The 13,926-nt window shown below is 45.1% G+C and overlaps 1 protein-coding gene across 3 annotated transcripts in view; it reads left to right on the top strand.

Moving 5' to 3' along the window:
- The first annotated feature begins 215 nt into the window (after window positions 1-215).
- Window positions 216-13,926, top strand: part of LOC128839968 (protein SSUH2 homolog) — a 28,447-nt gene continuing 14,736 nt past the window's right edge. Inside the window, exons 1-6 of one of the 3 annotated variants that reach the window (XM_054033336.1) lie at window positions 216-293; window positions 4,166-4,224; window positions 6,907-7,011; window positions 7,373-7,454; window positions 8,498-8,627; window positions 9,747-9,807. In XM_054033336.1, coding sequence (XP_053889311.1) covers window positions 271-293; window positions 4,166-4,224; window positions 6,907-7,011; window positions 7,373-7,454; window positions 8,498-8,627; window positions 9,747-9,807 — 460 coding nt within the window. In that variant the 5' untranslated portion in view covers window positions 216-270. Of the gene's footprint in view, window positions 294-4,165; window positions 4,225-4,961; window positions 5,050-6,779; window positions 7,012-7,372; window positions 7,455-8,497; window positions 8,628-9,746; window positions 9,808-13,926 lie in introns of those variants that run through there. The other 2 variants (XM_054033338.1, XM_054033335.1) reach the window with 2 other exon arrangements.

The following is a 13,926-nucleotide window of genomic DNA, read 5'->3' as shown; positions in this document are numbered from 1 at the left end:
CCCTTATCCTTCCCTGTTGAAGTCAGTGGGAGTCTTTGCATTGAGCACAGGATCAAGCCCTTAGAAAGCAATTTTTTAAATAGCTGGCTCTTGCTGATTAAAACTAGGGGGATGGCATGTTGAAACCCTACAGGAATTTGTGTGATCCTGGACTTGTAGATTAGTACAGACACTGCAACTTCCTCCAACTGTGAGGCCTTTTGGGAGCTAAACACCAGCACAGGAAGTGTCATTTCTTGAGCAAACAGCAGTCAGTGTCTTTCGACAACAATGGAGCAAGAGCTGCAGATCGGGTGAGCTTAAGAAATAAGAATGTATTTTTGTGAAGGAGAGGTGCAAACATTCTGCTGTTGGAAAAATCATGGAATCGTACAGTCGCTGCATGGAATTTTAATACAGTAATGCAGAGAGAGGGAGGCTGCTGATTAAGAGAGCTATGAAACTTTTGTTTTTTTAACTCAAAAGTAAAAATTTGGGGAGAATTTGTAGAAATGGCTCAGTTGGTTTTTAAATGTTAACACTAATGTTTATAAAATGAAACAGTTTCTTTTCAGTTTATGCTGTTGCTAAGTCAGAGGGAGTTTTTCATCCAACTCTGGAAAGTTCTAGTGAATGCCAGTTAGTATTCTCAGTGTTGCCTTTTTTATATTGTGTAAAGATGTCTTCATCCCATGATATGTATATGAGTCAGTTACAGTTTGTTTCCATCAAAAACTCCTAGTTTTTGCTGCTCAGGATCAATAAAATCCTTCCCGAGTGAGGCATGATGGACGCTTTCCTAAGACTAGGGGCAATACAGTATATTCAACGAAGGTGAATGACCATATTTTCAGATGTGGTTGCAGTGGATAGATCTTTAAAATCCCACATTTTATCATTGTAGCTATCTGCCCTGGTTTGAAAATGTAGTCCTATATGAAACTCACCAAAACAATGAAATTCACAGTTGAGGATTGCAGTACAGTTACACACCTAAAAACTGCATGTAACAATGCTATTACCATGTTTAGAGTATTTATTATAGAATAACACAGTATTTTTCCTTCAAAAGGATGCGTAAGCATGATGTGAAGACTCTCAATTATTTTTGCAAAATGCAGTTTGGAACTGGACAATGTGGTACATTTTAACCCTTCTTAAAGTAGGGCTATCCTTGTTCCCCTTCCATCTATTGAACAGTGCTATGCTTGGGATGTTAACTTAAATGTGCAACTTCCATTACTAATAATAACAGGAGGCGTACATTTATCCTTCGAAGCACAATGGGCCAGATCCTCACTTGGTGCAAATAAGTATCTCCATTGAAACCTATGCTGATTTACACCAGTTGATAATCTGGGCTAACATTGCAAGTGTTTCCCTTGACAATGATGTCCGTTGAGGGGGAGTCTGTTTTCAGAACAGGTTAAATTGTCTCTCTGAGCTCTCTTCCAACTAACTAGAATAAGGTTTCAGTTAACTTCTTTCCCCCCTTATTTTAAGCTGTGCACCCCTCTGTATTACATGCTTCTGCCTGGGATGTGATGAGAGGCTATTTTTGCAATGTTTCTAGTCCAGCTGGGAGCAGGAAGTACCAGAAATGCTAGGAAAATTCCTGCACAGCATTTTCAGAGATTCAGATAAACATTCTAAGATTCACACATCATTCGTTTAACAACACACGGTTATCTCTAACTCCGTGGACTTCTGGGCAGTGACTCAGAGATCACATGGGTGTAGATGAGATAAAAATTTGGCCTGCCAGGACTGTTAGTCATAGCAATGGTATTACCTTTACAGCCCATTTTGGAATCTTCCCCCTTTTATTTTTAACCTTATTTGGATTTCCTTTTTAGAATCAGACATCTGGCATGATTCTAAACAGGTACCAAGAGCAAATTATCCAATGTCTATAAAAAACCTCAGACATGTTTGCTGGTTTGACCTTTTTCAAATCAGTAGTTTGTTATGTTATTTTTTATGGTATGTGATTTCCTTGGGTGTTCTTGTTGAGGTTTTTATGGAGATTGTTAGAGAAATGCTTAAGAAATAAAGAAGAATTATCAAGGGTAAGCTACTTATGACAACATTATAGACTTTGGTTTACAAAGTGTCTGTAAGTTCTGCTTCAAGCATCTAGCAAAGTTTCTTTAAAATTTACAACACAGATTCAAGTATATGTTTAATACATCATATTATACCTGCATGGTTAAGTACAAACAGTAAAGGGGAAATCTTAGGTGGCTGGTGATAAAGGTTTCTACACCCTGGGAATCAAGATTAAAAAATATCAGCTCATCAGTGGTAGAGTGGTCTACAAAAGGAAGAAAGGGGCACCATGCATTAAAACAAAATGTCTAAACAGCTTAGTGTTTTGTAAAGGTTGCCTTAGTGTACCCTGCCCGTCTCTGTATATTGTGCCTTTTGAACTGTAACTCAATACAGTTTGAAGGTCTTTGGCTGAAGTAGAGCCAAATCAAAACTTTGGATATGAAACACTTAAATGCTGGGAAATTCACGATCCACCTCTGGACAGTGTGTCTCAGCCACATTTTGAAAGAAGTTCCAGTCGGATGACACTAAAGTCATTTATTTGTCTTCCAACCCGATACAATTGGATCACGGGCACTGCAAACATCCTCACTGTGCCCCTAAGCCCCGGCCTGGAGGGACCACCACTAGGTGTAAGAATTGTTCATTCTTCATTGCCACTCAGTCCTTGCCACGATGATTGTGATGATTTTTTTATATGATGTGGACATCTGACCTCTTGGAACTGAAGCAAGACACCAAAATCATTTTTACCAATTACGGATCATCAGTCAACTGATGGCTGTCACTTGTGGCCCAGACTGCATTTGAATTACTAGTGAAAGGCCCCATACATCATTAAAAACCACCTTGGCTATCCAGATCCCCATCGCTCATTTTTCATCCATCAGATGGTATGAGTTTGTTCTGACGTGGCCTTCACATACAACACTTCTAGCCCTCAGTCTCTGTTTTAGAAAACTTCCCCAAGAAAACCATGCAAAGCAGAGACTTAAAATAGTTGCTCGCAGCTGCTATAAAATAATTCAGCCCAAGTGAGAACCAGGACACCAACCAAAATATCGGAGAGAAGCATTTTAATTTAGGAAGCATATTCTCAGCTCACATAGACCTGCACAACTTCCAGCAAAGCGTACAGGAGTGATGGGGTTTAAGGCCCACAAATAGGCTGGAAATCGCTTTGTATCTGGACAAAGCAGAACAATTATACAGGGGATAAAAAACAGGTTAAAGACTTGCACAGGTGACCACCTGATTGACGATTGGGTTTTAAATTCACATTAGACTAGACCATTGCCCACAATACAGTCTCTGTACCACTTTGCCAAGGCAGGGAGACTGTAAAACTGCTTTATCAGGCAACTGGTGAATACCCTGGAATGGGGGAATCTTTGGCTTGCGCGGCTGGTGGCTAGCCGGTTCTGTGCCATTCTATCCCATTGCCCCAGAGCACTGGGCGCATGCCAGGAATAGGAGAGGTCTCAGCTGGAGAGTGCTGTTCCATCCATCCACTCATTGTACAGGGTAGTGTGCAACCAGTTAAGTTAGTATGGAAAAATCCAGCGATGAAGGGCTTGAAAACAGAACTGGCTTCTGATGAATGATTAATGACTGTTTTGTAGTGAGATTGCTAGCAGGAGAAAAAAATTTCAATATTATGCAAGCACTTGCTATGGTAATCACAGTTAAGAAACATTTTAAGGAGGTGAAGCTGGCTTCTGTTTACTTTTATATTAAGTAAAAACCCAACTCGGTTTCCATGAGCATTCCGGCCAACCACTGATCTGATTCCTGGAGGTATTTGCAAAAGGGGTGCAAACACATTCATATTGGTTTAAAAATGTGATGGACTATTCACAGGGCTTTTTTTTTTTTTTTTTTTGCCACATTCTCACTACTCAAAGTAACACACCCAACAGCACAGCACAGCACAGGCAATAGCAGGATGAGTTTCTCCTAAATTGCGCTGCCAATGTGTCTCAACTTTTGTCCTGTTGGGGCCGCCTCCAGGGGCGAGCGGGTAATAAATACCACTAATCCTACGTCATAATGAATCATGACCTTGCTGTGCATCCCCCTTCTCCTAGCAGAGGGCTTGTTTCATTATATTCTTTGTTTGCATTCTTCCAAACAGAAATGAAAGCCGTCTGAATTATGGAAGTGAATGTCTCCTTTCTCCCTCTGTTGCACAAGGTATGGACAATGGTATTTGTAAATTAGCAGCTGTTTACCTGAGATAAGATCTAAACTACTGAGCAGGCTGTTTTCAAGCAAGATTGGCCAGGAGCTAAACTATCCACAATCCTTAGTTTTGTTTGTTGTCCTGTCTAAAAAAGGAGGAAAACAAAAGAAAAGACCATTGTCCCACCTTGTTGACTTCAATAAGAACAACGTTGGGCTTCAAATAACTTATGCAATAACGGTAACAATTAAAATAGTCCAGGTTTTGATTTTGTGTGTGTCTTTGGAAGCATTCTTAATGACTTCATGCTCGTATGTCAGAAAAAGAATAACCCAAGCGCATAACAGTTCATAGTACATGAAGACACTAATATGTTGCAAATACTTAGGGCTTTGAGTCTCCCCTGAATGATAAATGCTGTGTACCTGAAGGAAGGTTTGAGGCTCTCTTTTGAGAGACACATAAAGCACATGACGGTCAGTGCTTTTCTTTTGCAGTCAGGCATGCTGATCATCACGATTTCAGCTCACATTGTGAAACTCCACATGGTTATGCTTGTTCCCCTCTAAAAAGTTCCCAGTCCTTTACCACGCTTGAGCTGCACTTTCAAAGAAGGTGGAGTCATATTCAAATATTTACCCATTCTTTGACGACGTGAAAATACGTTTTACAAGAGCAACAACAGATCCAGTTATACGAACAACAGAAACAACAGACCTAGTTATATTATCTAGCACGGTCGCCTTGACTCATTTGGAGTCACAATAGGTTAGGAGTCTTCACCATTCAGCAGAGGATGCAAGATAGAGACCACTGTCACATATGCAGCACAGCAGGTAAGTGAGACAAGCAAAAATTCATGCATTCCATTCTCTTATTTTAGTTACTTATTCTGGGCCAAATTCAGCACTGAATTACACACTGCACAACTCCACTGACGTCAGGAAGGTTTCATGGGGCTGTAACCAGTGCAAACAGGGCCCTGAGTTAACTTAAAGTTTGTGAGTAAATTTAATGCTTCTGAAAGTGAGTGACTAATAGCACCAGACGGAGGCAGGCATGTTACAAGGCAGATGCTGTGGAACTTTCTCTCACAGAGCTCTGCCAGTGCACCTATGTCCTTAGCTTGCAGCATTCCTACTAGTCCAGTCCTGAAGCTATCTTGAGCAGAGGCTGTTAAACTGTGCTAAATGGTGTGGTGATTTTGCAATGATCTTACACTAATGTGGATGTGGGCAGGTAAATATAATTCTGTCCATTTTTACAGATGAGGAGACTGAGGCATGGAAGAGTTAAGGAGTTTTCCCAAGGGCACATGGAAAACAAACCTGTTGCAAAGAATAAAATCTGGATGTTCACAGTCATGTTCCTTAAAGACAAAATGGCCTTTCCTTCCCTAGCATTGTGGCTAACCATGTAGCATAAAGCTGACCAATAGTAAAGGGTAACAAAACGAATAATATGCCAAGCATGTGTTGCAGATACTGTACAAACTGTACAAATATACAGCACACTGCCTGCATATTTCTGAGAACAATATTTTCACGTTTCTGACCTGCAGTAACCCAAAAGTTCCCATTAGAGGAGGAAGAGTCCTGTGGCATTCTGTGTTGCTCATTGCCACATCTTCCTGAGTTCGAAGAACAAACTTGACGTCTGCTTCTTGTACTCAGAAACATGGCAGAGATGTTTCTGAAACAAATTAACAGTGATTGTTTTTTATTCTCTTTGGACTTTTCTCTCTGAGTCAATTTACTCTGAATCCAATGAGCAGGTTTGTTTGCTACTGAAGTAGGTTAGTTTAGCAATTGACTTTATAAACTCTCTGGGTTGTTAAGCACTTTTGGCTGGACAGATCTGCCAGAGTGGATTCCTATGAAAGATTTTTGCCTTCCTCCCTTGACTACTAGAGAGATAGATTAGCTAGACAGACAGCTCCAGTGCTGCCTTTTGCCTCATTTTGCTTGATCCCATTCACGGCCTTGAGGTTCCCACCCTTGAGAATGTGCCAGAATGCACATTCTTACTTGTGGCCACCATCTAACACTTCATAGACTGACTAGAAGGGAATGATTGAATAATATGTTTTTATATGGTCCAGAAAGGGGAGATCTTGTAATTCAAAGACCAATCCTGTTATTTTTGCAATATGGTTGATCTCCATTAACCTAAAAATCAGAAATTTTGAGACTGCCCTTAACCCACATCTTCTGCATCATCACAATACCATGGCCATCTACTTCTGTGGCATTTGTATCCCAGTCTATGGGATCTAAGGTTAATGCACCATAGAAGGACTAGTGAAGCCAAAGATTCAATTCTGGAATGGTAACTAATTCAGATATGGACTAATCATTTTGCAGAAACACTTGGTTCTTGGTGACCCACAAGTACCATAGTGGTAGGACAAACTGATTGGGGACGTGCAGTATACTGACCTGCAAACATCACACCATTGTTGTGAGGACATCACTTCCAATCCAGGTCTAATCAATACAGCACATGTCTTGGAACCTTCTGCTGAAGGTTTCCCATCATTACTTCAAACTGGTATTAATGACTTCATATGTTCTCTCCTCTTGATGTCTTTATTGTATTGTTAATGGCTGTTTCCTTGCAAAGCACTTTCAGTCTACTGTATGTACTTTTAGATCCCTACCAGAATTCACTTTTCTTAAATTCATGTGTTGCAGATGCCCCTGCTCCTTATTCCTCACCCCATGAACGACCCTCTGCGCCCCCCTTGGAGCTGATGGACGGTGCCACTGAAGATGAAGGGGAAGATTCAGGAGACTGTGGTTAGTACAGTCTCCCACATGTACATTAGGGCTGTTTGTCCAGGGCAATGTCTGTCACTTTTAAATAACCACCTATTGCAGATAGTGTTAAAGTAATCAAGGAACTGGTCTTTATTGTCTTTATTGAAGAGATACACAATAAAAAGACAGCCAAAAATCTAGGTTATGATACAATACTACAGGTAAATGAGACTAATAAAAGACACAGGAGGATGAGGTAACAGTCAAGCCAGCAAGTTATATTATAAGAAGCAGAGTTCTGAACTCATCATCTGCATCTTTCCAAACTAGCGGAAAATTGAACTGTGCCAATGCAAGTTACTAAATGCGAGCAACTCTTCTTGCTGTTATTTCACTGTAGGAAACAAAGGTTTACCTCCCCCAGCTGATCAGGTGCCCGAAGGAGAGCACAATGATTCCATTCCACCTCAGACAGAGTGGAGGTAAGATGCCTTTTAGGTGCTGTTTCCAGTGTGGGAGTGCAAACCCTTTTTGAACTCACATTTACATTATTGTCTATGGAACATGGTGGAATCACAGTGTAAAATTCATAGCCTGAATTTCCATGTTTTATTGATGTATTATGCTGGATACTATCTATCATATTGCTTGGATGCTGATTGCTGTTATCTGAGTTTGGACCTGATTCTAATCCCACTGAAGTCAATGGGAGCTTAGCCCATTAAGTACCTTTGACTAGCAGCTAATAGAATTGTCCTTTGCCTGTCTTTTCCTACAGCCTTGTGCACATTGCTTTAAAACAGCAGCATTATGAAGAGAAACATCTTCTAAAACAGAACAATGCATTTTCACCTTACCTTGGTAAAGAAAATTAGAACATAAGAACAGCCATACTGGGTCAGACCAGAAGTCCATCTAGCCCAGAGAAAGAGAATAGAGAAAAGAGGTGACACTGAACCAGAATCCTGGGTCCAAACCTTGCATTAGAATAACAGCTTGAACTGATCTCTATGCTCGACTGAATTCAAACACTGATTCTGAACATTTGGGAATTTGGCTCTGAGTCTGATCAGATCTGAATTTTTTTATGGCCCCAGTGTTCAGGAGTTTTTGGATTCAGGGATTTGATCTGGACCTTTCCTGACCTTTATTTGCCATCAGAAATGTCAATCTACCGTCAAATTAATCCAGACTTTACATACAACTGTAATCTAGGATGACGGGCATGATTTTCATAAGTAACTTGTGAGTTAGAGCACCCCAAATTTTGCGGGCTCAACAAGATATTTTAAAGCAACTTGATTTTTCAGAGGGGCTCAGGACCCTCAGAAATCAGACCCTTTCCAAATGTGTCTTTAGCAAGGCACCTAAAAGTGAAACATGCCATATTGCTAGCCACTTAAGAAAATGGTGGCTGATGGTTTTACATTTTTTCCTCACTGTATAAAGAAGTTTCTTCCTCAATCTCAGGAAGTAAAGTGGATTGTCCAGTTTTTACCAAAACTTTTTTTCATTTATTTTCCAGCATTCTGTCTATTTCTGAGCATGTAGCCAGAGAAGCCTTAGTACAGTACACAGCCAATAAGTGCTGCTATCGGATTGCCCCTGCAAAACGTATGGTGGTCCAGAACCTGACTCCGCTCAACACATTCAGAGTAAGTACATATAGTATTGAAAAGAGCTGACCAAATTTAGCATTGCATGGTAGGCTTAGTTGATAGGCTTATTCCAACTGCAAAGATCTACGGTTTCAGGGTATGACGCGATAAATTGACCCCCGAGCGCTCTCCCGTCGACTCCTGTACTTCAGCGCCACGAGAGGTGCAGGCAGAGTCGAGGAGAGAGCGGCAGCAGTCAACTCACCGTGGTGAAGATACCTCGGTAAGTCGATCTAAGTACGTCGACTTCAGCTATGTTATTCACGTAGCTGAAGTTGCGTAACTTAGATCGATTCCCCCTCTGTTACGGGAAGGTGGGCAAGATATTTGCAATGAAATCTGAAATCTCAAAAAATCAGCTTTTGTCATGTTACCAATTTGAAAGTGGTCCCATTTCATAATCCCCCCCTCTGGACACACACACTAAAATTGGCCATTTTCAGCTAAGATAGGCCCGTTACATTTTTCTTTGCTCCAAAATGTGGTGCTTTCTCTGGTTATACTAGGGAGACTGTGTGTTTGTGCGTGTGTGTGTGTGTGTGAGAGAGAATCTAAAGTACATCCCAGAGAAGAGAATTTTTCCCTAAATGTAAAATTGGTCAGAAAAGTTCTCGATCTCATAGATTTCTCCACTGTGGACTGGAAGACATGAGTATTGCCCTCAGTATTGTGGTTAGGCAGCAGCAAAGAAAACAAATACTGAAGTGACTTATGCTAGTGCAATGACCCCCCCCCCCCAGTGTGCGTCTTCACCAAGTTTCACCAATAACTTTTAGCATTGTAGCACAGGTCACTGCCACCAGCCTTATGCTAGCATGTCTCTGTGATATCAAGACTACTTATGTCTCAGCCAGACACTGCACTGTGGAGTAATAGCATGGAGAATGACATCATTTATTAATTTAACTATTTTATTGCTCTCTCTAGCTCTTACTTTTGAAATCAGAACAGCTCTTATTACCCTAGCGCAGGAACCAAGTCTATTCTCCTTGAAGTCAATAGAGGTTGTGCCATTGGTTTTAATGGGAGCAGGATTAAGTCCAGAATTGCTTCACCTCCTAGCAGAAAATAAGAAGCAGCTTTACATTAAAATTGACTTTTGTTTGGTCTTATCAGTATCGTCTGCAAACCTTCACTGAAACCAGAGAAACATTCCCGATCAGCGAGCCTTATAATGGTAAGCAAATCAGCGCTCTTACTTAGCAGAGAGTGAACACTGTAGAATGTACTGTGGCAGGGAATGACTATCTCAGTAGACTTATGGATTTAACGAGTGACCACATGCTCCTTAACTGCACAGAGACTAGCAGAATCATAAGGGACAATATTTTCAAAAATGGCTACTGATTCTGAATGCCTCAATTTTGGAATCCAACTTGAGGTCTCCTAGGGCCTGATTTCAGAGGCATGGAGAACCGGATTGATAACTAAGCCTTTCATCTGTTTAGGTGGCAAGTTTAAATCCAGCCCAAATTGGTGGAGACCAAAAGGTTTAAACACTATAATTTATTTTTCAAACTTTCTTTGCCTGTCACCTTTTGTGACATTTGTTTTCTCTTTGGCTTTTGGACAGTGAAACAAGGCGAGTCTGTTTATACTAGTGCTCCTGCAGTAACTCAGTGATGATGTGTTTGGCATCGCATTCCGGCATTTTAGTCCAATCCCCACCTCCGTCCGGTTCTCCCTAAATGAAAAACCATTGGAAAATATTTCTGTTCATGTAATGTTTTAGGGAGAGAGAAGCGAAGAGGTAGACGATGGGGAAGGAAGATCAGATAAACATGCCAGGTGAAGGGTGGGAAGAGAGGAAAGGAAAAATACAGAGAGGAGAAAGAGGGAGAGGAAGTGGGGAAGAAACAGAGGTAGGAGAAGACAAGAGTGGAAGAAGAGAGATGGAGGAGAGTGGAAGGTGAAGAGGGGAGGAAAAAGTGAGGAAAATTGGAAGTGGAAGGTGAATGTTATCATGGGGGCCAGCTAAGTGAAAGCTAACTTCTTCTTCGAGTGCTTGCTCATATCGATTCCAATTAGGTGTGTGCGCGCCGCGTGCACAATTGTCGGAGAAATTTTCTACCCTAGCAACACCCGGTGGGTCGGTTGTGGAGCCCCCTAGAGTGGTGCCTTCATGGTGCTGGATATATACCCCAGCCGACCCAGCGCCCCCTCAGTTCCTTCTTACCGCCCGTGATGGTCGTTGGAACTGTGGAGCGCGGCATAGCTGTTCTCCACTCTCCCTAGCTTTACCCGTTGCTTCTTGTAGATAGTTGTTAACTGTGTTTTTTAGATTAGTTGTTGTTAATAGTTATAAATAGTTTTTCGTAGTTAGTGGGGGTTAAGGGGGCCTTTATTCCCTCCTTTTCCCCCCCGGCGCACAGCCGGGCTCATGCCCAAGGCTCCCGGCTTTAAGCCGTGCGTGACATGTGCTAGGCCTATGCCAATGGGAGACCCTCAGGACTCTTGTCTGAAGTGCTTAGGGGAGTCTCACCAAACGGACAAGTGCAAGATTTGCAAGGCTTTCAGGCTAAGGACGAAAAAGGAGCGGGACTTTAGGCTTAAGCAGCTCCTCATGGAAGCGGCACTTAGCCCGGATCCTCCTTCAGTGCGTCAGGTTCCGGCACCAAGTGACTCGGTGCATAGTGCCCCAGTGGCTCCTTCCGGTACTGCATCGCGGGCAGATGCGGAAAAGGCACCACGGCACCGTCCTCCCTCGGCACCGCATCCGCCGCAAGCCCCTCGGCGCCGGTCCCTGTCTCCGGGACATAAAAGGCCCTGTAAAACTCAGGACGCTGCTGTCCAACAGCACCGGCTCCCCCCGCACCGGTGATAGAGCCACGCCCGGCTTCTGAACGCCAGAGGGTGCAAGTATCATCAGCACTGTTGACTCCGGTGCCGGGTGTACAGCCGTTGAGTGCGGTACGGACTGGCTCACCGCCTCGTCAGGTGGTGGAGCCCTGTCTCCCATCTACACCGGAGACATTTGCCACGGTGAGAGACCTCATCGCCCTCACGGAGCTGGCGCCTTCTCAACCCGCGGCACCATATGCCCTTCGTACGGTACAGTCCAGGGGCAAGCCTACCCTGATACGGCCGCCTTCTCCGGGCGTGGACTCGCAGCACCGCTCCCGGTCTCGGAGCAGGTCTCGACGCCGCTCGCAGTCCCGGCACCGATCTCCATCTCGGCGCCGGTCGTACTCGCGGCACAGATCTACCTCCCGGCACCGGTCTTCTTTTCGGCACCAACCCGAGCATCGGTACCGGTCACAGTCAAGGCGCAGCTCTCGGCACCGGTATGAGCGCTGCTCCCATTCCTGAGGCCGCTCCCGGCACCAAGGTTACAGACGGTCTTCGTCATCCAGATCCAGATCCGGATCCCGGTACTGACATGCATATTGGCACCGTTCTCAATCCCGGTACCGTTCACCGGCACCACGCAGAGACCACTCGCCGATTGATCGGCACCGCTCGGCACCGTACCAGGACGTTTCCCTGCACCCTTGCTCGGCACCGCCCTGGCCCTCGAGATCAGCGTCTCACTCTTCTGAAGGGGCTCCCCGTTGAACGTACCCTGCTCAAGGTCAAGCCGCAGACGACTTGGGTCATTGGCAGGAGGGGGCAGACAACCTTTGACAAGACCCTACGCATTGGTCTTTCTGGACCCCTTGGGCGTATCACCAGGCTCAAGGGACTCCACTAGTGGCCTCTCGCTCGGCTCACTCTGAGCCCAGGGTTCCTGAGGCCACCATCTCCCGTCCTCCCCCATAGGGTATGGAGGCTCCGGCCCTGACGCCCACGCAGGAACCAGACCCTGGTGCAGGGGATCCTGCACCTCCAAGTCCCTTGGAGCCGGACCCTCACGCAGATTCCTTACCCCCTGAGGCGTCCTCCTCATCTTCCCCAGATGAGGCAGTGGCGGGTACAACACCCTCAGGCCCACCTCCTATAGATCTTTGTGCCCAGCAAGACTTGTTACGTAGGGTGGCAAGAAATATGGACCTACAGGCCGAGGAGATAGCGGAGGTGGAGGACCCGGTGGTGAGCATCCTTTCATCTGATGCCCCAACCCGGGTGGCGTTGCCCATTATCCGAACAATTCAGGCTAACGCTACGGCCCTATGGCAAACCCCGGCCTCCATCCCTCCAACTGCCAGAGGGGTAGAGAGGAAGTACTTTGTGCCCTCTAAAGACTATGAATACCTCTACACGCATCCCCCACCATGTTCACTGGTAGTCTCATCAGAGAACGCCAGAGAGCGCCATGGCCAGCAGGCGGCAGCGCCCAAATCAAAGGACGCTAAGTGCTTTGATTTTTTTGGACGCAAGGTTTATTCGGCGGGGGTTCTGAAGCTCAAGGCCGCAAACCAACAGGCGCTCTTAAATCGGTACAATTATAACTCATGGGTTTCCATGGGTAAATTCAAAGAGTTGATTCCCCAGGACTCAAGGGAGGAGTTCGGGACCCTGGTGGAGGAGGGCAAAAAGGTGGCTAGAACCTCCTTACAGGCCTCCCTCGACATTGCGGACTCGGCCGCCAGGACTCTAGCGTCGGGGATAGCCATGCGATGTGTCTCCTGGCTCCAGGTTTCGGGGTTACCGCCAGAACTGCAGCAGACCCTGCAGGATCTGCCGTTCGAGGGCCAAGGCTTGATCTCGGACAAGACGGACGCTAGGTTACAGAGCCTCAAAGACTCGAGAACCATCATGTGCTCCCTGGGGATGCATGTCTCAGGACCTCAACGCAGGCCCTTTAGGCCACAGCCACAAAGGTTCTACCCTCCTCCTCCTCGTCCGAGACAGGACTTCCCCAGAAGGCGGGGACTAGGTGGTAGACGGAGGCCGACTGGACCCCAGCCTGGACAGAACCAGGGCCCCCCTAGGCCACCTTCAGGACCTAGGCAAAACTTTTGAAGCTGCGCCCGAGGTTGGCGCACCAGCCACTACCCAGGATCCATCTCATTTATTTCGGGATCGCCTCTCCCGTTTCCACCGTGCTTGGTCCCTTATAACTTCGGACTGTTGGGTCCTTCGCACGGTGGAGAGGGGATACGCCCTCCAGTTTTCTTCGTTCCCCCCCTCCCACCGCCCCTCCCCATCCCTCTTCAGGGACCCTTCTCACGAGCATCTCCTTATACAGGAGGTTTTTGGGCTCCTCTCTATGGGGGCCATAGAGGAGGTTCCCCCAGAGTTAAGGGGTTTTACTCCCGTTACTTCCTGATCCCCAAAGCAAAAGGGGGTCTGCGACCCATTTTAGACTTACGCGGACTCAACAAATTCATAGTAAAGTAAGTTCCACATGGTCTCC

The sequence above is a fragment of the Malaclemys terrapin genome, chromosome 7 (assembly GCF_027887155.1).
Source record: "Malaclemys terrapin pileata isolate rMalTer1 chromosome 7, rMalTer1.hap1, whole genome shotgun sequence".
Taxonomy (NCBI): Eukaryota; Metazoa; Chordata; order Testudines; family Emydidae; genus Malaclemys; species Malaclemys terrapin.
This window is presented reverse-complemented; position numbering and strand designations above follow the sequence as displayed.